The sequence below is a fragment of the Grampus griseus genome, assembly GCF_964374135.1.
Source record: "Grampus griseus genome assembly, chromosome: 16".
Lineage (NCBI taxonomy): Eukaryota > Metazoa > Chordata > Mammalia > Artiodactyla > Delphinidae > Grampus > Grampus griseus.
In genome coordinates, this window is record NC_139010.1 from 31,453,662 (window position 1) to 31,477,566 (window position 23,905).

The following is a 23,905-nucleotide window of genomic DNA, read 5'->3' on the forward strand; positions in this document are numbered from 1 at the left end:
GCAGAGTCAGGGACTGCTGGACGGTAGAGCAGGGCTCAGCTTTGTACACGGCGGAATACCCTAACAGCTTGAGTTCTCTAGCAATGCAGCGTGGCTGCCTCGGGCGGTGGTGAGATGACACGGCTAGAAAGACATCAGCCAGGGCAGCCTAACACTCAGTCTGCAGGGATGATGCCATCTATGGAGACACTCTTACCTGCAGGTCCACCACCCCCTGGATTTGTATTAAAATTGGGGATGGATGTATGTTAGTCTTCTGGGGATAGAGTCCGGAGTTTCTGTCAAGTCCAGGTTGGGTCGCATGTCTAAGGTCACAGAATAAATAAGCGGCAGAGCTGGGCTCTAATCTCAGGTCTGTCTGACCCCAAAGCCAAAGCTCTTAACCACCACCCTAAACCACGTCTAAGGTGTCGCCTGGGTCAGGTGAGCTGGGGCGGACAGGGAGAGGGTGGCAGTGGGGGACACCCTGAGAGGCAATCTAGACGTGTGAGACAAGTGACTCCTAAGTGGGAGGGGGTCACCTCCTGGGCCCAGCCATTTAGGCCTCGTCACTTGGAGACTTTTCCAAACAAGATGCCTCCCAGGCCCCAGTGGAGAATGCTATTGCAGAGTGTGTGGAGCAGAGAAGCGGTCCCCAGCAAGTAAGGACAGTGGCCGCAGGGGTCCAGGCAGAGAGCTGGCAGGGGAAAGTGGTAGTGGATGTCAGGCAGGTTGATCTCGGAGCAGCAGGGGAGGCTGCAAGTAAGGCCACACCCCAGAGAGCTGGGGCACCCCTCAGGCTCACTGGCAAGGCTGCCAGCCAGGCTTCTGGTTGCTTTCTACACAACCATCAGCCTGGAAGGTAGAATTCTTCGACACTCATGACAGTAGAAGGACAGGGTCCACTTTCTCAGCCTGCACCTTCACTTCCTCTGCAGGAGCTTAGTTCTAACCGCCTTGAAGACACCTCCACTGGAATGCACTGCTGACGCCCTCCCCCATTTCCAGGAGAACTTCCATGTTTCCAGATGCTTGCGCATGGGCACCCGCTCGCCTCTGACCACCCTCTCACACCCAGCGCTACAGTGGCTGGTCATCAATTCCTGTCCATTCTGACTGCATACGATGACTCTGCCCCTGGCTCCACTATCACTACCCAGGTTCAGGATCTGTTTTCTTTTTGCATCCCCACCCCCCAAATCAAGGCATAATTTAAATACAGAAAATTGCACAAATCTTAAAGAGATTGATAAATTTTTACATGTATACACTGGTACACATATACCACCATTCAAATCAAATAAAGAATATGTCCCTCTCTCCAGAAAATACCCTGATATCCCCTTTCCCAGTCAGTACTAAGCCCTTACCCCAGATCAGTCTTGCCTGTTCTTAGACTTGATCTAAATGGAATCATACGCTTTGTACTCTTGTATAAAGCTGACTCCTCTCAGCAGGATCCTGAGATTCAGCCAGGCTGTGTGTGTCAGCTCATTTCTTTCATTTCGGGATACTATCCCATTGTGTAGATCTGTGACAATTTCTACATTCTCCTGTTGACAGGCATCTGGGCTGTTTCGAATTCTGGCTTTTATTAATAAAGCTGTAATGAACATACTTGTACAGATATTTCTGTGGACATGTGTACTCATCTCTCTTGGGTATACACCTAAGAGTAAAGCTGCTGGATCACAGGGTGAGTGTGGGTTTTATTTTATAAGGAATTGCCAAACTGTTGTTTGGAGTGATGGAAACGTTTCACACGGCCACCATCAATGTAGGAGGGCCAGCTGCTTCCGATCCTTGCCAGCACTCGGTTTTCAGTTGTTTTACATTTTAATTTTGCTGAGAGGGTCTGTGTGTGTGTAGTTTTAATTAGTATTTCCCTGATGAGTGACAACATTGAACTTTTCATCTACTGATTGGCCATTTGAATATAACCTCTTGTGAAGTGCCAATTCAAGTCTTGCTTCTGCTTTCAAAAATCGGGGTTTTCTGGGACTTCCCTGGCGGTCCAGTGGTTAAGACTCCGCCCTTCCACTGCAGGAGGAATGGGTTCAATCCCTGGTCAGGGAACTAAGATCCTGTATGCCGTGTGGTGCAGCCAAAAATAAATAAATAAAATTAAATTAAAAAAAAAAAATTCGGGTTCCCCCCCTTACTGATTTATAAGAACTGTGTCCTATATTCTGGACATGAGAGTCCTTTATCAGACAGATGAAGTGTGACTATTTGCTCCCACTATGTGACCTGCTTTTTCATTTTTGTAATGGTGTCTTCTGATGAACAGTCAGGCTCTGCTAAAATTTCGTTATTAATTCTCGTCCCTTCCCTGCTCAAAATCTCAATGGCTCCACATCCCCCAAGAGTGGGATGCCCTCTGGAAAGCAGACTCAGCTGTTCGTCCTTCCTACAGCACAGGCTATGCTCCGATGGCCTTGGCTAGGACTCTCCCTCCACCGCTCACTGTTATCTTGGGCGACGCTGCCGCATGGTTGCTGCGAGGATTAAATACAAGGCAATCCACGGAAAGAACTTGGAACAGTGCTGGAAGGCAAAAGCAGTCACTACATGCAAGGTGCTTTCAGGACTTTCAAACAGAACCTCAGCTTCAGAACAAGCCTGAACGCTGCCACTTGGACGTGCTGAGCTCGTTGCCCTTGACTCTCTAAACCCTACTCAAGTTTAAGGACCAGAACAAACCACACCTTTCTTCACAGTCCCCCCTAACCAAGTCCAAAGTGACATATTCCTCCAGATTTCCCACTGAACTCACTGTCCTTGCCATTCCTGTGACAGTTGGCACTGTGCCCCATGGTACTGGCTATGTTTTCACAGATTAGTGACCTACGACACATTTAAACCGTGGGATCCCTGAGCACAGACCCACTGCCTTGCAGTTCCTGACATTCCCCCGCAGGTCTGACAGTTTGGTACTCAGCAGCCACTCAACTAATTTCTTAGTTTGGTATACTATCAATTCTAGAAGGTACCAAGTGACTTAAGTGCTAATCAAACTCAGAACAAGACACTTCATAAAATTCTACTAATTAAGTTTGTGCCAGGTAAAGTACCTACAAATTCTTCTATGTCATTTTGCATGTGAGAAACAGGATTGCTCGGTGTATGCACTACACAGCTGTAATTTTACAATCTTCTACAATGAAAATGTAACGCGTGTTACCCGTACAATTAAAAACGTGTTAGTTACGAGGCTGGTGCACATTGAACTTAGTGCCAGGTGGATGGCTGTCATGTGGAGTACTCCCGGAGATCCAGCTCCAGGGGACCTCTCATTCTGGAGGAAGCTGTGCACCCAGAGGGGGAGGGAGAGGACATTCCATGCAGAGGGGGGCAGGCTTGCGTTCCAGGCTCACCTGTGCCCTCCCCAGTAGAGGCTCTACTTCTTTGTTATGCTCGATGGCGGTTTCGAAGGACTGAAGGAAATTTGACACGATAGGATCCACCACTTTCTTGTTGGTCTTGTATTTCTCATGGATTATCTTCAGTAACCCACATTTCTTTACAGTACCTGTAAGAGTTAATTTATTTTACCACGGTTGGAAAAATCAGGTTCTTGGTTAGGCTGGCCTGAGGCTGCGGTCTAGGAAATGCAGTTACAGAAACTGCTGCCACAACGAAAGATGAGAGGTGCATCCACTCACCATTAAAGGCGCCACAATGATGGCACGTGTTCTTCTTCCGGCATTTATCAGAGATTTTCTTCTTCAGCCCTCGCTTCTGGAGGTAAGTCAGGCCGGGCCTCTTTAGATAATCCAGAAACTGCTTCTTCTCCTCCTGGGACAGCATGATGTGGCAGCAGGTTTTACAGATCATCTTTTTAAAATGAAACAAAACAGGTAAAAGGATAAGAGAGGATGACAGAGTCTTTTCTTTCAATTCCTTTAAAACAAACTTTTTTGATACGATCTCCTGAGCTTTGGCCAGTAATAGATTTTTTTCTAAGTCTCTTCTTTTTTTAAAAAAGCCACCACCCCCCCTTGCCCAGGACACTTAGCTACAATGTACAGATCTACATGAAGACACGCAAAGGCAGCCCATGTTCACCAGAATGCTGGCCATAGTCAGAGCCAGCTGGTGGCGTTTTTGTTAACTATTTTTTCTTTTTTGTGCTGTTCTGTACTGCTTGAATTACTAATATTTTTTACAATGCCTATCTACCACCTACTCAAGGAAAACCAAGGAAAAAGAGTTTTTAAGCAATTTAGCTTATTGCAAGATGAAATATTGTTTTTAGTATAAAAATGTTCTCTACATGTATCTCCCACCACTCATCATTCCCAAGCTCACTCTAATGTCCCTAGATCAATAACTCCCAGGTTTATACCTTGGAGATGAACACATACATGCTTACCTGTAAGATACCTATGACTGCTCGGAAGTACCCCACATGAAAACATGGCAATTCCAAGTCAATGTACCCATAGTGGCCCAGACAGTCAGCCAAGTTCTTCCCACAGGTTTCACAAGGACGGTCCTTCTCACTCGTACCCTGTGGATAAAAGCACACCATAATCAATGGAGACCAGTGGACAGGAAAGTGGGACCAGTCCTCACAGGTGACCAGGGGACTCAGAGTCAGAATCACCTGGGAAACTGCAGGGTATTCACATCCGCCTGACCAAAGGAGGCTGGCGTCCCTGAGAGGCGCAGGGGAATGGGGGAGGTGGAAGGAAGCCCTTGCTTCTTCCTCTTTGGTAAGTCACCAGTTTCATCAGCAAGTGAAAACACATGGAACCAGGAAGGGCAGGGGTCTTACCATCCTGTGGTCAAGCACCCCATATAGCAGTGGGGCATGGTTGTTGTCCTGGCTATACAGGTTCTTACTCACAACCTGGATGTGAGCCTGCTGGCGCATCTCCTCAGCTGACTTCATTCCAAAACAGATGTGGCTTCTGGGATGGAAAGAGATAGGGGAACAGTTACATCAAAACCACTTACCAAAAATAGCATTTATGCATATGACCCACCATAAGCAACCTTGCCCTTCCAACTCCCTATAGGCTCTGCTCTCTCATTATTAAATGTCACTTCATCCTGCTGACTCGTTCCCTCTTAAGTTTCTTTTGTGGTCTCTTCTACTGCCTTCTCTTGAATATTGGCATCTCTCCCTACCTAGGGTTACAACCCTCAAACTTTTTTCATTCTACACGTTCTTTCTGAGTGGTGTCTGTCTAATCTCTCTCTGCAGGCCAGCTATCTCCACTCAGCTGGAGACCATACAGATACTTCTTCTGGACAGTTAACAGGTACCTCAAACTCAGCACATCTAAAACAAAGCCCGGAACTTTCTCTCCCAAATCTGTTCCTTGTTCATTTTCCAAAAAAAACTGGGGGTTTACGTATGATGTGCCAGGCACCATCCTCAGGGGCTGAGGATACAGATTAGATAAGACAGGGAATTCCCTGACAACATGGGGCTCAATTTCAGGGAGGGCAAGACAGAGAATAAACAAATAGATACACAAAAGTGAATAGATGCAGGGGAGGAAAATGACGTGAAGCGGTAGAGGAGAGTCTGAGGAGACCATGTCGTGTGGCCAGAAAGTCTGGAAAATTGACATTTCCGCTGAATTCTGAATAAGAGGGAGCCAGCTGTAAGATTGCCCAACCAAGAAATTCTGTGTGTCAATCTCATTTCTCCCTTACCCATCCCTACCAATCCTGTCAATTTCACACCCCTCAAACTGAGAGAATGGCCATCATCAAAAAGTCTACAAATAATAAATGCCGGAGAGGGTGTGGAGAAAAAGGAACCCTCCTACACTGTTGGTGGGAATGTAAATTGGTACAGCCACTGTAGAGAACAGTATGGAGGTTCCTTTAAAAAGTAAAAATAGAGCTACATATGATCCTGCCATCCCACTCCTGGGCATATATCCCGAGAAAACTATAATTTGAAAAGCTACATGCACCCCAATGTTCGTTGCAGCACTATTTACAATAGCCAAGACATAGATGCAACCTAAATGTCCATCAACAGATGAAGGATAAAGATGTGCTGTAGATATATACAGATATATGCATATATATATATATTTACAAACACACCCACACAGTGAAATACTAGCCATAAAAATGAAAGAAATAATGCCATTTGCAGCAACACAGATGGATCTAGAAATTATCCTAAGTGAAGTAAGCCAGACAGAGAAAGACAAATATCACATGATACTGCTTATATGTGGGGGAAAAAAAAGATACAAATAAACTTATTTACCAAATAGAAATAGGACTTTCCTGGTGGGGCATTGGTTAAGAATCCGCCTGCCAATGCAGGGGACACAGGTTTGAGCCCTGGTCCGGGAAGATCCCACATGCCGTGGAGCAACTAAGCCCGTGCGCCACAACTACTGAGCCTGTGCTCCAGAGCCCACGAGCCCCAACTACTGAAGCCCGCGCGCCTAGAGCCCGTGAGCCACAACAACTGAGCCTGCGCTCTAGAGCTCACGAGCCACAACTACTGAGCCCGTGTGCAGCAACTACTGAAGCTTGTGCACCTTGAGCCCGTGCTCTGCAACATGAGAAGCCCGTGCACCGCAACAGAGTAGCCCCTAGTGGACGCAACTAGAGAAAGCCCTCGTGCAGCAACAAAGACCCAATGCAGCCAAAAATAAATAAATAAATAAATATATTTAAAAAACAAAACAGAAGTAGACCCACAGACATGGAAAACAAACTTATGGTTCCCAAAGGGAAAGGGGGGAGGAAGAGATAAATTAGGAGTTTGAGATTAAAGTATACACATTCTATATATAAAATAGATAACCAACAAGAACCTACTGTATAGCACAGGGAACTATACTCAACATTTTGTAATAGCCAATAAGGGAAAAGAATCTAAAAGAGAATATATATATATAATTGAATCACTGTACTGTACACCTGAAACTAACACAACATTGTAAATCAACTACACTTCAATTAAAGAAAAAAAAAGATTCCTCACTGCCTGCAAGATGGCTCTGAAACAAAGCTTCAAATCTACTTCCTTCTCATCACTATACTTTCTCCCTCCTGTAGGCTCCTGGAAGAAGGCTGTTCTGCCTGAACCCCTTGCCCACCTGTGCTGTCAGAACCCCCTATGCCTACCCTTGTCCTCGCACTTGTCCTATCCAAAGTTGACTTGTCTACCTTCTCCAGCTAGACTAGGCAGTAAGGTCTTACTCATCTCATATCTTCATGTCTATCATCGGGGCCAGAACACAGTACCTTCCTCACTAAGCATCTACTACAAGAATGATTGATTTGTTTCTCTACTGGAAGGTCTAAGGAGAGGTTGTGGCCTACTAAATTAGCTCTGAAGAAGGTCCAGAATAACAGCCTCATTTCTGAGACTGCTATCCATCTGCCTGTGATACAGCTTTCTAGCTGGCAACTCCATTCTTTTGGTCAGCAAATACTACCTCCGTGTCATGTGCTCTGCAGCAAAATGAGTCCCCGCCCCAGGTCGCTCCCATTCATTGCAATGACCAAAGATTCGCTGAAAGGGGTCATCGTCTCACCTCAGGAGAACTCGAGCTTCGGCCCATGGTGCACGGATCGCCAAAGTTCCCACCACATCCCCCAGGTTCCCACCACATCCCCCCTTCTCCGCCCAAGGAACCACCCCTGGCCTGGGTTCCCCAGGTCGTGAAAGCCCTCTGCCCGATCAATATCCATTAATCTAACCTGATACTCCTGAACTGTGCCCACACCTCCCACTGATTCCTGGCCCTTCCCTTCCAACCGACCTCACCTCTGACCCTTCCCTGACCTCGGACCCCTCTGCCCCTAATTTCTCTGCTCTTCGGGGAGTTTTGCTCCATCTTACATTTTCTTGGCCACATCCGTCTCCCGGAACTGCTCCTTCACCATGGTGACGGCTGCCGGGGCTCCCTCCTCGAGACTCGCTGAGCTAGATTAGAAATACGATGCTCACAGCACCCGCCCGGGACTAATTCTTGACTGGTTGCTAACACATCCCCGGCATTTTTTCGGCCACCGTAGCTCGCCCCACGTGCCCGCCTCCACTTCCGCTACTCGCCGGCGCTTCTGTCTGTTAAGAGAGGCTCCGAACACGCCGCTTTTCGCCTTCTCTCTACACTGCCATCTGGCGGCACCTCCTTGAAACTGTACCGAAACCTTCATGGTATTTTCAAGGTCCGGTTTCCGGTCCATTTCTTCTTGTCACCTGACACCTGCAAAGAAACTACAACCCCCCTGCCTCAAAACTTTTAGAAAACCAGAGAGCCAAAAATTGCATACAATGGAAAATCGTCTTATCAACATCAATACCATCTTAATTAAGAGCCTCTAATTATTTAAGGAAAGGTGGAGGCTAAAATGAACCTGCCTAAGGAACAGAGGACTTCATCTAGCTTATCTAGAAAGGAAGTAAACAGGGCAGAAAACACGGCCATGCATACACCTCCAGTTCACAAAGTTATTTTGAAAAAGAAGAATTAAACTTATATTATTGATTACAAAAACAGAAGATGAAAATCTGTGGGTTTAGTGTGAAAAGTGAGCCATGCTGAGCTAGGGAAACAAGATGAAGGGAGAATAGGAAGCGATTATTCATGTACTGAGGAAATAAATTTCTTATCTCACACCTCACACCCTGTGGGAGGTGATCCTAGTGTGACATCTTAGCGCATGATACTAGAGAGAAAACCATTCCACCATAGGACTCAGGGCTACAGAACCTGAAACTTACTTCTTTACTATCTGTGAGAAACTCTAAACAGAAACCAATAAAGTGGTTCAACACTTTTGAATTTTAAGGGATGCTGTCTTCAAACTTTATGGATCCCCACTAGTAAAACATGTCACAGACAGAAAGCAAAGCAAACCAGATTTTCCTATTTCAGCAGTTAATATATCTTTGAAGATTTGGTGAGTGATTTTCATTATCTAGAAGTTAAAAACAAAGATTCTGGAACCACAGTATCCATGGGTGTTTAGGCACTACTGCTTAAAAGTTGAGCGACCTTGGGAAAGTTCCTTAACCTCGTGCTGTCATAGTTTCCCCATCTATAAAAGGGATAAGTAATATGTACCCTAATTCTTAGAGTTGGTGGGAAGGTTAAATGGCAAAATAAGGGTAAAAGTACTCAGAAAGTAACAGACACATAGCAGCGCTCTCAAAAGCCTGCAACCTGATTTGTCGGTCTCTGAACCTGCATGCTCATGTTCTTTATTGTTACACGTATGTCTCACTGTAAACTAACAAATTTCTCTATCAAGCAGATACTTATTAAAAGCTCACTTTTGTGGGGATTAAGATTTTTCAGAAAAAGACAAATTAAAGAATTTTTTATTTTTAATTAGAAAATCAGATTCTCTAAGCTCAGAAAAAATAAATTAATTAAATAGCAATAAATTAAAACGGTCAGTTTTGCGTACTTGAAATAAAAGTTTGAGTCCGGGTTTCTGCAGTTTCCCTAGCAGTAAAATGAGGAGGCTGGTCGAGAGGACCTCCAAGGATGCCTTCGAGCTTTACCAACCTCTAACGCGGTTGGAGGGGAATTAACTTTAATCCGGTTTACCGGAATTTTAAGTAGAGACAGTTCAAAATAACGAATTGAAGTGGAACACGTGCTTGCGTAAACCTGGTCGGCCCAAACTGTTCCCCCTCCGGATTGGCCGTTCACGTTCCGGGGGTGTGGCGAAAGAGCGAAGAAAGCAGGTCTTATACACTTTCAATCAGGCATTAGCGCGGTCGGCCTCGTGGTCTGGCCACGCCCCCACGCCGGCGTCTCCCGGGGTCCTTCCGTGAGCGTTGATATGATTGGCCGGCGGAAGATAGTTCTCTTTTCCTTCCTGGCTGCTTGAAGATCAGCCGCCATTATGGTGAGTCTTTGCGGATCCAGGGATCATCCAACGCATATCTGGGCCATCCTCCGTCCCCTGGTCCCGCCGTTAGCACTACGGCCGCCCGAAGCCCGATTGCTCTTCCCTGGCTGTGTCTGACGGAGGCCGGTTGCCGAGGGCCGGGGAGCCGCCGGCGGGGAGTCCGGGCTGCGCTGTCGACCCAGACATGCCGGGCTTCGGAGTCCTCGGAATGGGGACTGCGGGAGCGGCTGCTGCGTTTGTCGGCTTCGTGGTGTCTAGTGGGTGGGGTGGGGTGGGGTAGGGTGAGGAGAGACACATCGCACTTGAACGCTTAATTTGGGGTAGGCGGTTCGCCGGTGAAGGCAGCCCAGGAGGAGAAGAGGGTGTCGGCAGCGCCCGGGCGTGTTGCGACGACTGAAACCGTTCCCACGTGTAAGCTAGAATATTGTCAGCCGAATGGATTCTCTTGTTTCACAGGGGGGAAACAGGCCCCGGGAAGAGGAGCCACTTTAAGGCTTGCCATGTCATGATTAGCTCATTAGAAGGTTCACCTGTTTTTAACTCTACTCTATCTGCGAGCTGTTTTTCCCTTGACCCTTACTTTCAAGAATCGAATATTGTTGAAGTGAACTTAGTGTGGTATGGTTTTTCAGACTGCAGTCGAAAATTAGTCAATCTACTATGAGAGCTCTTCTTTTTGGTGAATTATTTTAGTGTAAGCACGCTGAATGCCCACATTCCTTGGTAGTCACTCATAGTGTAAAAGAGCAACGGGACCATTCAGAAGGGGGTACAGTTTTTTTGGTGGGGTGTAGCGTTGGTCATTCAAGAAGGGTAGTTTACAAGGAGGTGGTGCAATGCTTGTCACATCTGTGCAGGATGCAATAAATAGGGTGCCGGGACAATAACATTTATAGAGTCACAGCTTTACTCCAGAGAAGTAGGCTTTAACTGGGGGTGATTTTTTGCCTCTGAGGGGACAGTTGACAAAATCTGGATACATTCTTGGTCACAACTGGGAAGCGCAGGTGCTACTGGCATCAAGTGGTTAGAGGTCAAAGATGCTGCTCCACAGTCTAAAATGCACTGGACAGTGCCCCCCTCTGGACCAAAACACCAGAGGTTTGAGAAACCTTGCTGCAGAGTGATTTCTGTAATGAAGTGAAGTAAGGCGTTTCCAGACTTAAAATCTTGACAGATTCAGAATGTGGCTGTTGAGTGTTTTCTTGATGCTGTTTTTGTGATGGGGTGACCTGTGAGTTAGGCACTGTGCTAAGTGGGTTAGGAGATGGGAATTTGTGCATTTTTTTTGTTTTATTGAAACTTTTTTGCCACTAACCCATGTGACTCCTGAATATTTGAAATGTGGTTCCTGCAGCTGAGAAATTGCGTTTTAAATGTTGTTTATTTTTAATTAATTATCCACAGATGGATAGCCACAGGGTCTACTGATTTGGACATTGCAGTTCTAGCTCTTGGAAAATCACAGCGGGTCAAGAAAAGGTTGAATAGTTTTATTAATGAGCGTTGTTATGTTTTCAGAACGACACGGTAACTATCCGCACAAGGAAGTTCATGACCAACCGACTACTTCAGCGGAAACAAATGGTAAGGAAGAGTACGTCAAAAGTTGGTTGTTATTCAGTTTTGAAGATGTATTTCATTATAATAAACACTAAACTTGGTGATCTTTTTAGGTCATCGATGTCCTTCATCCTGGGAAGGCAACAGTACCTAAGACAGAAATTCGGGAAAAACTAGCCAAAATGTACAAGACCACACCAGATGTCATCTTTGTGTTCGGATTCCGAACCCATTTTGGTGGTGGCAAGACAACTGGCTTTGGCATGATTTACGATTCCTTGGATTACGCAAAGAAGAATGAGCCCAAACACAGGCTTGCAAGAGTAGGTGTCCTATCTGTTCAACAGCTGCTAAAGACATTTTTTCAATAACATTGTGTTGTGCGTGCAGTGGAGTGAGCAAAAGCAAGCAGTCTGCAGGGGGACAACATACTAAAGAACTCTTAAGGGGTTGAGAGAAAAGGTTCTTTGATAAAATGCACAGATAGTTCTGAACAGGAGTTCAGAATGGGGTCTGCAGGATTTGAGGAGGTGACATTTGAGCTGGGTCTAGAAGAGCAGGTAAAGCAGTGCTCCTAGAGGTAGGAACTGGAAGTAGGTAGGGGGATGAGTTTAGACAGGTAGGTTGGCACCAAATTAAGTGAAATCTTTATTCCCAAACATCTGAGTTTGGGCTTAACTTCATAGGTTGCCAGGAACCATGAAAGCTTTTGGATCACTTCCTGAGTTCCAAGCACTACACAATGACCTACAGTTAACCGTTGAACAACACGGGTTAGAATTATGAAGGTCCACTTACGCGCAAATTTTTTTCAGTAGTAAAATCTGTATTACAGCGATCCGAGGTTGGTTGACTGCACAGATGCGAAGGGAAGTGTGGATGTGGAGGGCCAGCTGTAAGGTATAATCAGATATTCAACTGTGTTGAGGGTTGGCACCCATATTTGTGCAGTTGTTCAGGGCTCAACTGTACAGCAGTAGACTGGGCAAACTCCCTAGCTTATATACTAAATTGTGAATGAGCAAATGAATTGTTACTTTGAAATAGTTCTTGTGTCTGCCCCCTTTTAACTTTTATTCCTCCTTGCTATTAGGTAAAATCTTTCCATTGAATAGGTATGTGGTAGATAGATGCTGCACTCTTTTTTTTTTTTTTTTTTTTTTTTTTGCGGTACACGGGCCTCTCACTGTTGTGGCCTCTCCTGTTGTGGAGCACAGGCTCCGGACATGCAGGCTCAGCGGCCATGGCTCATGGGCCCAGCCGCTCCGCGGCATGTGGGAGCTTCCCGGACCGGGGCATGAGCCTGTGTCCCCTGCATCGGCAGGCGGACTCTCAAACACTGCGCCACCAGGGAAGCCCTGCACTCTTTTAATTGGGTGGTCTGGGAGACCTGGCTGAGGTGAAGTGAAGCCGAGTTCCTTGTAAAGATAGGGGAGCATTCCTGTAGGCAGTAGGAAGAGCAAATGCAGAAGTGGGCAGAGTGAAGATGAGTAGCTAGATGCTGTCTCCGTGGGGGGTGTAGAGTTCTTGGGAAAGATTCCTCTGTCAGCTATGAGTAGGAAACAGGGAGTTGAAATGGAAGAGACCCTGAAAATGTGGAGACCTAGCGAACTGTAGGCTCCGAACCATAACAGCATGCACGGAGCGTTGAGTGCACACTTCTCCCGTGCTGTTTTCTGTTCGTGCTATCTCAATTTAATGACCGTTTCTGTTCTAGCACAAACAAGTATTGTTAAATGTACTTTGAAGAGTGTTGACTTCTGAAGCTGTATTTCTTGAGCTCCGGCCTGGTCACTTTCCCTACCGGATTAGTATGTAACGATGTTGATGTTTGCAAGTCACCTATGTGTATACGTATATATATTCCTTTCTTTTTCAGCATGGCCTGTACGAGAAGAAAAAGACCTCGAGAAAACAGCGAAAGGAACGCAAGAACAGAATGAAGAAAGTCAGGGGGACTGCAAAGGCCAATGTTGGTGCTGGCAAAAAGGTATAGTTTATCAAGGGAAATACAGAAATGTCAATTCCAGGTTTTTAGTTTGTAGAAAGGTGGGGTTTTGTTTTCTTAATAACCTTTCTTAATGTTTCTTCTTTTCCGACTTCTTCTGGATTACAGAAGGTAACCTGTTTTGAGAAGCCACGTAATGTAGTATCTTAACACCTCAGTAGAGTAGCTTTGCCCACCCCTTGTTAGCTCGCAGATTAGCACAACATGGGGCCACATCGGTTCGGTGATCGGTAGAGTGATCCTGGTGGGTGCCTTGCAAGTCCTATCAGGAAAGTTTTCATTTTACTGCTAATTAGAAAGATTGTTAAAGGGGGAGCAGATCTAGTTTCCCAAGACTTATTTTCTTAAAATTGACAACTGATTGAAGAAGCAGCTGAATCAATGTGGCCCATGTTTTCCTGGCATGCTGGAGAGGTAGCACAGTTCTCCATTGCTTTCCTCTCCAGTTAGTCAGGACTTAAGTGATTTTAATGATGAGCTTTTTACCAGCTTTGCTAGCTAATTGTAAGTAGTTGAATGGAATTAAGGTGTTGGGTTGTTAAATTAACAAATAATCAAGTGTTCTGTGAACTTTTTTTTTTTTTTTGCCTTTTTCCTCTACTTTCTTGGAATTCTTGTTCATCAGAAATGAAGTGTCTAGCAGGTACTGAGATTGTGAGCACGGTGTGGGGATGCATCACCTTCACTAAGTTTGCTTTGATGCTTTGCATGTTGGCTTTCGGAAGAGAGTTTTGTAGTATAGTCTATTATAACACCACTGCTGCGGTTTAAAGTAGTATATTATGGGCAAAGGAGAAAAACTTTAAATGACGTTTATTTTGGAAACTCAAAAACGCATGTTAAGTTGTGAAGTGCCCCAGTGGAGGAAGGTAGCCGCTTTTAACTGGCACTTGGGAAATGCTGTGTTCCAGAGTACCACCTACCCAGGAAATGGCTTTACTTAACACAGGGCTTGGGAAGGATTCACTCATCCAGTCATGAGCAGTCTTTCCCTTGGGGACTCTGGAGATTGGTTGATTCTCTGGCAGCTTTGGTGATAAACTGGTCCGGAAAATCTGGCAAAGCCTCTGTCCCGGGAGCACACACCGAAAGCTGCCTTTTACTGTCTCCTTTACTGTCCCATTGCTTTTTATTAGTTGATCTCCAGCTTTCCACCTGATGCCCTTTTTTTTATTGGAAAATTTCCAAGATAATTGAATATTCACATCAAAGCCTTTGATAAATACGCTTTTCCCACAGGTACTTAAATACTTTTGCACATCTGAGCAGCCTAAAGCAGTAACGTGTAAAGTGGGCTGAGAGTGGGTTGGGACTAGTAAGGTTTTGAAACAGTGGTGGTCACCGCTCGACATGCTTCCTCTCACCGACATGCTTCCTCTCACCGACATGCTTCCTCTCACCGTGACTCCCTGCCAGACCAGGCCGTAAACGGTGGTGTGCCTGCTCTGGGCTGTAATCCCATTGACTTCCGGGTGCCATGGCGTTGTAATGGACTGCCAGAGGAACTGCTTGCTGCTTAGTTAGAATAACTGCTCCCTCTGTGAGGCTTAGTATACTTGTTGACAGAAGTTCCAGAAGTTGAAAAACAGTCAATATTTGTGTTCTGATCTAGATCTGAGGAACTTTTTTACACATTGTTTTCTTCATTCAGCCTTTGAGTTACCTGTGTTAGTGCTCAGCGGTGACGTGCAGAGTTTAGCCCTGTGGGGACCTGAGCTATCACTATTCCTGCTTCACGTTGCACTAGTGCATTTCACTAGCACTGCTCTGAAAAGCGGCTGGAAAAGGAATGCATAAATGAGCACGTGTATTCTTTGGCTCAAATAAAAAAAGGCATAGTAATGTCCTTTGAACTTAGATGTTGGAATCCAGATGTTGGAGTTGCACCTTTCGGGTATAATAGAGTTGTTTTAAATTACGGAGTAGTCTCATGTTTGAAGAGCAATTGAATTTTTTTTACATCAGCTGAGTTCTGCCTTTTTAAATACTAATTCACACTACTCGTGTTGATTGTGAATGGTGGCTTTTAAAGTACTGAACTGAGACAGGTTTTAAAAGACTTGGCTTGATCATTTAGAGCTCTCCCCTTGTGGTTAAATTAGACTTCAGTCTGCGATGATTCTCAGGTCTGTTGATGGTGCTAGCGTGCCCAGGACGGTGTTGCTGAGCAAAGCAGAGGCGCCTTCATGTGTAAGTAGGCAGTGGCAGCCTACGAACCATAGTAATCAGGCAGGCTGTTCTCAAAATTGGGTGGAATAAAATCAGTGAGTGTGTCTAGGGAGTGCTCTTTATACAATTGCAAAGAACAAAATAGTCATTAAGGTATCTGATTGCATGCAGATTATTTAGGAGTTTGAAAAGGGACTATTAATGAAATGTTTCTTTTCCCTCTTCCCTCCTTTCCCCCTTCCCTGCCACTGATTCAGTGAGCTGGAGATTGGACAACAGGTATAATTCAAGCTTTTCGTTTAGATTGCTAGACTCCTTGGTTGACAGTCATTAAAAATAGAGCATGTGAAATGATTTAGAAGTATATTTACAAATGCTCTCAAGAGTTGTGCCCCTTAAAAACTAGCAGTGACAAGGTTTTGTTGTCAAAACTTGTTTTTTGTCTCATCCCTAACTTGAATGTTTGTGAGTTTTATATCTTGATGCTTACATTGTTTTAAGATCACACAAACTTAATATGGTCTAGGTTACTAATGTTCGTTCTGCATGAGTGTCATTAATTTTGGGGTTTGTTGAAGACTTTGAACTTTAATTTTTAAAGGCAGTTGCTAACTAAATTTTTCTTTTTCTTTAATTCACAGAAGGAATAAAGACTCTGCAGTGACTGTGTCTGTGGTGATTGTGCAGATTTTTCATGAGAGAGTTAATAAACTTAAGACTTTTTACATATCTGGTTGTTTGGAATATATTTGAAGTTTACTGGGAGTGCTGTAAAATTGGTTTGCTGTTTAACAGATTTAGAGTGCTGCCCAAGTTCACATGTTCCATTAAGCATTCAGTGAAAACTTGCTATGTTGGGGTGGTGTTTGTCCTTCCCTTTAATGGCACAAAGATGTCAGGGTGTAGAGTATTGGCAGCGTGGGAGCACGTAGGGCCAGTCTGGTGTGCTCATGTTAATACTTGGTATTATAGTTGGTCAGTCTCTGAAAGAGACTCTTGAAACCTGAATTCCTTTTTGGTTTTACTAGAACCCCACTTAGTCTTTGTTACGGAAAAAAAATTTGCTGGCCTTGATAGAAATTAAGTTACTAGATTACATTCTCATCATTTATCCTGAAGTAAACAGCGTCTGTCAAAATTGTTATTTGTCTGTTGCGGGCTTGTGCTTATGTGATAAATGAGTGGTTTATTGTGGGTGGGGAATTTGAAAAAGGCTCTAGAGTGGTGAATATTTGTGTGTAATGTGTAATTGCTTGGTAAATCTGATTGTGCATGGGTTTTATGAAGCATTGAGGGTTATCTAGTGCTACTTTTTCTTTGCCAGATGCTTATTCTCACACTGGCTTTTTTAGGCGTCAAGGTTGAGAACCTGAAATGTGGGTTATTGGTCAGTTGTGTGGGGTTGGGGGATTTGAGGAGGGGGTTGTTTGAAGGTTGCTGGGGGGTTGGCGTGCCATTTGAGAGGATAAGAAACATGAGTAGGAGAGCTTGGGTGTTTGGGAGGGGACAGAAGAGGCATTAATGGTTCATGGGTTTTGGATGTCATTCTTCCTTGAGGTTGGTGTGTGATTGGTTTCTATCTTAAGTGGGTCCATGTAGGAGTCAGGCTTATAAATGCTATTAAGAACTGTGTCAGTGGATGGAAAGCTTCAGAGAAAACTCAGGAAGCAGTAGAGGACTGCTTAGCTGGTTGGGTTGAAAGGGGAACCAGGAAAAAGCAAGAATCATGATAGCAGAAGGCATGTGAGGGTTGCAGAAAGGAGTGGTTGGATATTTTGCAGAGAGCATGGTGAGAGGCCTTGACTTGAAGAAGGAGCTATAGCCTGGGAGGGCAGGGATGTGACCAGGTAAGTGAGGGGCCTGAACCTGCTGGCCCAGGGTGCAGAGGGCGGGGTGGGTGTAGTTCCGTTTGTGGCTCTGCTGAGGCTGCATACTTGGGTTTGTGGAAACCATGGCCTTGTGGGTTCCCTTGCTAGGGAATCTGCTTTGTGCTCCCTTAATAGGACCAGGAAATAAGATTAGATGGTCTACTTGTATAGGAAGAGTTTGGAGGAGTGGGGGATTTAGGTCTGCACGCTTCTGTTTCCACCAAAATGGCTAATGGGTGGTGTGGAATCCCTAAGGGATTTGAGGCGAGTGGCATTTTTAAATGAGCAGTGTGTGGAGGCCAGAGATCATCCATGCCTGGTGGAGATGCAGTTCCCCAGGACTGATCTAGGCTGTGCAGGTGCAGAGATGGGCTGGTGAGCAGCATGTAGGGGCAAGAAGCAGAAGATGCTGGGAGAGGTTATATTTGGGATGGCTCAGGACAGGACAGGAGATGAAGCCGAGAAATGGTGGGCGGGGTGGGGGGTGACCCCAGGGGCCTGTAGTCACAAAGTTCAGGAGCAGGGCTAAAAGAAGCAATGGAGCAAGAACAGAAGGGTAGGAGGTGGTTTTCAGAGTGAGGTACTAGGTGTTGGTGTGAAGACGGGGCACAGCTGCAGGGAGCCTGATGAGGTGAAGTTTGGCAACCAAGTCACAAGGTCTGTAAGCTTTTCCATTGGGATATGCTCGGGGAGGGCAAAGTTTGCAGTCATTCAGCCAGTAGTCTCTTTGAAGGGAATCGTGATTAACTCTGGTTGAGCCTGTTTTTCTAGGGGAACTGCCTGGGCTAGGATATTACAAACGTCACGAACTGGCAGTCTTGTCAGTAAGCTTTGTTGGACAAGCAAAGCATTTCAAAATAGGACAAACCGTACATGAAGATCCAGATTCCTAGCATCTTGAGTTATCAGAAGAATCAACAGCAGGCCCACCTTCCTGCATGGTGACAGTTGACAAGGTTAGAGGGTGGGCTGTGTGCCTCAGGGTAGGTGTTTGTTCTGTCATCCCCCGTGGCCTCTGCTCCTGCAAGCTAGCCTGCACCCTTGTCCACCTGCCCTCTGGTCTTGTGTCCCCTCTGCATGCCGCTTAACTTCCATCTAGTCCAGCTGGGTGTCTGGGCAAGTTGCGTGGTCCCCTGATGGGGTTAACTTCTCTTTAAATTGGGGCCCCCAAGGGTACTTTCTCTGCTGACCTGACGCAAGGCTATTTTGAGTCTCAGATGATAAAGCATCTGTGAGAATAGTTTGGAAACTGAAGTGCTGAGCAACTGTGTGACGGGAAGCAAGGACTAGCGTTCAGTTGTGCACAGTTGTGCTGTGGAACTCTAGGATTGGAGATTCAGCACTTTGTCGGCCCTGACATTAACCAGACCATACTGCTGTCAACAGGCTTTGAAAGAGCCTCCGTGGAAATGCAAAGTTGACTTTACTCATCAACAGTCAGGGAGGGCACATCCCTTCCCTCAACTTGGCACTTGTGAGAGGCTGTTGCTTCATGAGGGTAGCAAGGAAGAGTCTGGCGAGAGGTTTAGAACTGCACCCCTTTGTTCCACTTGTAGCTGCATGTGCCCAGGTAGCCAGCGTTTAACTGCTCTGTTCTCTTCCCTCCAAAGAAGAGGTTGAATGGCAATTTGATTATTCTGGGCTCTCCTTAAAGGTAGCATCTTGACAAATACACCATACTCTTGTAGCTGAGGCAGTTACTGTATAAACAATTACTTCCTTTAATCTGTACAATAATCCTAAGAGGCAGGTCTCATTGGACCCGTGTTGGAGAGGGTTTAGAGCAGTTAAGCAACTAAGTAGTGGGGTGGGATTAGAATGCAGTTGTCTGACTGCAGTCTTTGTTGTACATTTACCCATTGTTAAATGTTAATTGAGCAACTTTCTTCCACAGGGTGTATAATGGTGTGCAAGACTATACCTACTATGTACTGTATTTGTCTAACTCCTTGTAGTTAGGGTGCCTGTTGCCAGTAGTGTTACTGAACCAAGTCATAGATGACCATCTGAATTCCCCATTTACTGAACCTGCTGTGCGCACTAGTCCCTGTTCTGGTAGCTCGGGAGATGGGTGAAGAAGCTGTCCCTGCCCCCAGTGCTCAGAGGGGCTTAAGCACCTTGTCCGGGGTCTCATGGCCTGGTTTCTGCTCCTTACCGTGAAGCAGCAGACTGTAATTATGTTAAGTTAGGTGGTGGGAATCCAGAGGTGAGAAAGTCTTCCAAGAGTAACACTAACTGGGGTAAAATGTGATCTGATCTGGGCACACGGGAGCAGGTGTCTCACTGGGGCTATGAAAGTAGAGAAGGATCACATGGAGATGCACCAGTCATCCTGCAGGGGAAGAGTGGAGATGAGGTGGGAGAGTGTGGGAGCAGAGTGCAGGTAGGCTTTGTCATCCTCAGTGAGGTGCAAGGCGCTGTGGTGACTGGTGGCTTCCAGCAGAGTGTTGCCCAAAGCATTTCTGGTAAGAGAAATTCTATTTCAAAAATAGACTTCAGGTTGGCTGCAAGAGCACAGAGGTGTGACGATTGATTGATTGATTGATTTTTTAACATCTTTATTGGAGTATAATTGCTTTACAATGGTGTGTTAGTTTCTGCTGTATAACAGTGAATCAGCTATATGTATACATATATCCCCATATACCCTCCCTCTCGCGTCTCCCTTCCACCCTCCCTATCCCACCCCCAGGTGGTCGCAAAGCACCGAGCTGATCTCGCTGTGCGATACAGCTGCTTCTCACTAGCTATCGATTTTACATTTGGTAGTGTATATATGTCCATGCCACTCTCTCACTTCGTCCCAGCTTACCCTTCCCCCTCCATGTGTCCTCAAGTCCATTCTCTGTGTCTTTATTCCTCTCCTGCCCCTAGGTTCTTCAGAACCTTTTTTTCTTTTCTTTAAGATTCCATATACATGTGTTAGCATACGGTGTTTGTTTTTCTCTTTCTGACTTACTTCACTCTGTATGACAGACTCTAGGTCCATCCACCTCACTACAGATAACTCAATTTTGTTTCTTTTTATGGCTGAGTAATATTCCATTGTATATATGTGCCACATCTTTATCCATTCATCTGTCGATGGACACTTAGGTTGCTTCCATGTCTTGGCTATTGTAAATAGAGCTGCAGTGAACATTGTGGTACATGACTTTTTTTTTTTTTTTGCAGTATGTGGGCCTCTCACTGTTGGGGCCTCTCCCATGTGGAGTACAGGCTCCGGACGCGCAGGCTCAGTGGCCATGGCTCACGGGCCCAGCCGCTCCGCGGCATGTGGGATCTTCCCTGACCGGGGCACGAACCCGTGTCCCCTGCATCGGCAGGCTTACCCTCAACCACTGCGCCACCACGGGAGCCCCTATGACTCGTTACGGTTTTCTCAGGGTGTATGCCCAGTAGTGGGATTTCTGGGTCATATGGTAGTTCTATTTTCAGTTTTATAACGAACCTCCATACTGTTCTCCACAGTGGCTGTATCAATTTACATTTCCACCAACAGTGCAAGAGGGTTCCCTTTTCTCCACACCCTCTCCAGCACTTATTGTTTGTAGATTTTTTTTTTTTAAATAATATTATTTGGGATCTCAGAATTCTTACTGAAATACAGAACTGTACTTCTTTTTAACAGGACACAGAAAGAATGAGGGATAATCTGTAACTTTGAGGACTAAATTGTTTCAGATTTTCCTAAAGATTATAAGAAAAAGTATTAATCATATCATTGGTTCCAACCGGTGTGAGGTGATCCTCATTGTAGTTTTTTTTTTTAATTATTTATTTTTGGCTGCATTGGTTCTTCATTACTGCATGTGGGCTTTCTCTAGTTGAAATGAGTGGGGGCTACTCTCGTGGTGTATGGTCTTCCCATTGCGGTGGCTTCTCTTGTTATGGAGCACGGGCTCTAGGTGCGTGGGCTTTGGTAGTTGTGGCGTGTGGGCTCAGTAGTTGTGGCTTACAGGCTCAGTAGTTGTAGTGCGCAGGCTTAGCTGCTCCACGGCATGTGGGATCTTCCTGGACCAGGGCTTGAACCTGTGTTACCTGCATTGGCAGGCGGATTCTTAACCACTGCGCCACCAGGGAAGCTCCTCATTGTAGGTTTGATTTGCATTTCTCTAATGATTAGTGATGTTGAGCATCCTTTCATGTGTTTGTTGGCAATCTGTATATCTTCTTTGGAGAAATGTATGTTTAGGTCTTCTGCCCAGTTTTGGATTTGGTTGGTTGTTTTGATATTGAGCTGCATGAGCTGTTTATATATTTTGGAGATTAATCCTTTGTTGCTTTGTTTGCAAATATTTTCTCCCATTCTAAGGGTTGTCTTTTCATCTTGTTTATGGTTTCCTTTTCTGTGCAAAAGCTTTTAAGTTTCATTAGTTCCCATTTGTTTATTTTTATTTCCATTTCTCTAGGAGGTGGGTCGAAAAGGATCTTGCTGTGATTTATGTCATAGAGTGTTGTGCCTGTGTTTTCCTCCAAGAGTTTTATAGTGTCTGGCCTTACATTTAGGCCTTGAATCCGTTTTGAGTTTATTTTTGTGTATGGTGTTAGGGAGTGTTCTAATTTCATTCTTTCACACGTAGCTGTTCAGTTTTCCCAGCACCACTTACTGAAGAGGCTGCCTTTCTCCATTGTATATTCTTGCCTCCTTTATCAAAGATAAGCTGACCATATGTGCGTGGGTTTATCTCTGGGCTTTGTATCCTGTTCTATTGATCTGTATTTCTGTTTTTGTGCCTGTATCATACTGCCTTGATTACTGTAGCTTTGTAGTATAGTTTGAAGTCAGGGAGTTTGATTCCTCCAGGTCTGTTTTTCTTCAGATTGCTTTGGCTATTCAGGGTCTTTTGTGTTTCTATATAAATTGTGAAGTTTTTTGTTCTAGTTCTGTGAAAAATGTCATTGGTAGTTTGATAGGGATTGCTTTGGGTAGTATAGTCATTTTCACAATGTTGATTCTTCCAGTCCAAGAACATGGTATATCTCTCCATCTGTTTGTATCATCTTTAATTTCTTTCATCAGTGACACTTGATTTATTTATGCTGGCAAAGCAGAGGCTTTCCTGAGTTTTGGAGCCCTATAGTGTGAGCCTAGGGAGTAAAGACACCTCAATTTCATTTGTCCTTCCCCTTCCACTCACCCTTGAACTTCCTTTCCTGTATGCTAGACACTGTGGAAGTGATACCCCCCAGAACAACTGTGTCCACGGTCTGGTTGGGAGTTAGGGACAAGTGAGGTTCTGGTGGGAAATGAGGCTGGAGGGGTCAGCAGGGAACAGGTCAGGGAGGAACCTTATATGCTGGACTAAGGATGTATTTTGTTCAGTATTTTGGTTGAATAAAAGAAAACTTTAGAGATAAGATATTCAGCAGTGGATTGACTGTCATGGTGAATTCCTTTGCATGGAGGGTACTTAAGCCCTTGGACTGCTCATGTATGTTGGAGAGGGGATTTGTGTAGGAGGTTAGGGGTTGTTGAGATGGCATCCAAGCAGTCTAGCTTAGTGGGAAAAGGACTAGACTGGGTATTGGGAGACCTGGTTTCTGATCCCTAGTCAGCTGACAGCTGGCTGGGGCCCTGGATGGGCAAGGGGGCTTCCCTTTCCTGGGCCTCCATTTCCCTGTGTTTAGGTGAGATACAAGGGCTGGATGCATGGGTCCCAAGCATGGTACCTGGGGGCTTGTTAAAAATGCAAATGCCCATGTCTCTTGTCCCAGTTTCCAGAGTTACTAGTTCTGGGTGGCACCGAAGCATCTGACATTTTAACAGCTTCCAGGTGATGCTACTGATGAGCTAGGTTAGGGAAACTGGACTAAAAAGTCTCTAATGTCCCTTCTGCCTCTGAGAATTCTGTGTCTCTGAGGGAGATGTGGTCTCTGTCCTTAAGAAGCTGGCAAGTAAATAGTAATACTGCGGTTACTACTGCTAATAAAAGTAATACAGAATAGCTAATATTTATTGAGTGTTTTCTATGTGCCAGGTATTGAACTCATTTCTCTCATTTACCTTTTATAACCACTATGAAGGAGGTATTCTTATCCCTGTTTTACAGATGAAGAGATTGAGGCTCAAAGAGATTAGTGCATTTGGTCAAAGTTATGCAGGTTTGACTGCCTGTGGTACACCTGGGGACATTCGTGGAACTTCCCAGTAAGGAGCTAAAATTTGCACTGAGTCTTGATGGGTGCAGAGAGATTAGCTAAGGCAGTAGTTGTCCAAATGTGGTCTGACACTGGCAGCATCTGCATCCCCCTGGAACTTGTTAGAAATGCAATTTCTCAGGCCCTACCCCAGACCCACCGAATCTGAAACTGGGGGGCCAGCAACCTGTGTTTTAACATGTCCTCTAGGAGGTACTGATGCAGGTTGAAGTTTGAGAACCACTGAGTTGGGGGTAGAGAAGGACATTACAGGGGGCACAGTCGTGGAGACCAGGAAGGGCAGTGTTGCAGACTGGCC

General features: G+C 45.2%; 2 protein-coding genes across 6 annotated transcripts in view; one reads left to right on the plus strand and one right to left on the minus strand.

Annotated features, from left to right (window-relative positions):
• Positions 1 to 7,978, minus strand: part of POLR3A (RNA polymerase III subunit A) — a 51,274-nt gene extending 43,296 nt beyond the window's left edge. For both annotated transcript variants that reach the window (XM_082674087.1, XM_082674086.1), the window contains exons 1-5: positions 7,814 to 7,978; positions 4,760 to 4,895; positions 4,355 to 4,492; positions 3,645 to 3,816; positions 3,357 to 3,511 (exon numbers count right to left, since the gene is read on the minus strand). In XM_082674087.1, the coding sequence (XP_082530213.1) occupies positions 3,357 to 3,511; positions 3,645 to 3,816; positions 4,355 to 4,492; positions 4,760 to 4,895; positions 7,814 to 7,857 (645 nt within the window). In that variant the 5' untranslated portion in view covers positions 7,858 to 7,978. The remainder of the gene's footprint in view (positions 1 to 3,356; positions 3,512 to 3,644; positions 3,817 to 4,354; positions 4,493 to 4,759; positions 4,896 to 7,813) is intronic.
• A 1,766-nt stretch (positions 7,979 to 9,744) lies between these two features.
• Positions 9,745 to 23,905, plus strand: part of RPS24 (ribosomal protein S24) — a gene marked incomplete at its 3' end in the record, with an annotated part of 272,504 nt that continues 258,343 nt past the window's right edge. The window contains exons 1-7 of one of the 4 annotated variants that reach the window (XM_082673820.1): positions 9,745 to 9,834; positions 11,359 to 11,424; positions 11,514 to 11,723; positions 13,280 to 13,390; positions 14,034 to 14,051; positions 15,835 to 15,856; positions 16,219 to 16,306. In XM_082673820.1, coding sequence (XP_082529946.1) covers positions 9,832 to 9,834; positions 11,359 to 11,424; positions 11,514 to 11,723; positions 13,280 to 13,390; positions 14,034 to 14,039 — 396 coding nt within the window. In that variant the 5' untranslated portion in view covers positions 9,745 to 9,831. Of the gene's footprint in view, positions 9,835 to 11,358; positions 11,425 to 11,513; positions 11,724 to 13,279; positions 13,397 to 14,033; positions 14,052 to 15,834; positions 15,857 to 16,218; positions 16,307 to 23,905 lie in introns of those variants that run through there. The other 3 variants (XM_082673823.1, XM_082673821.1, XM_082673822.1) reach the window with 3 other exon arrangements.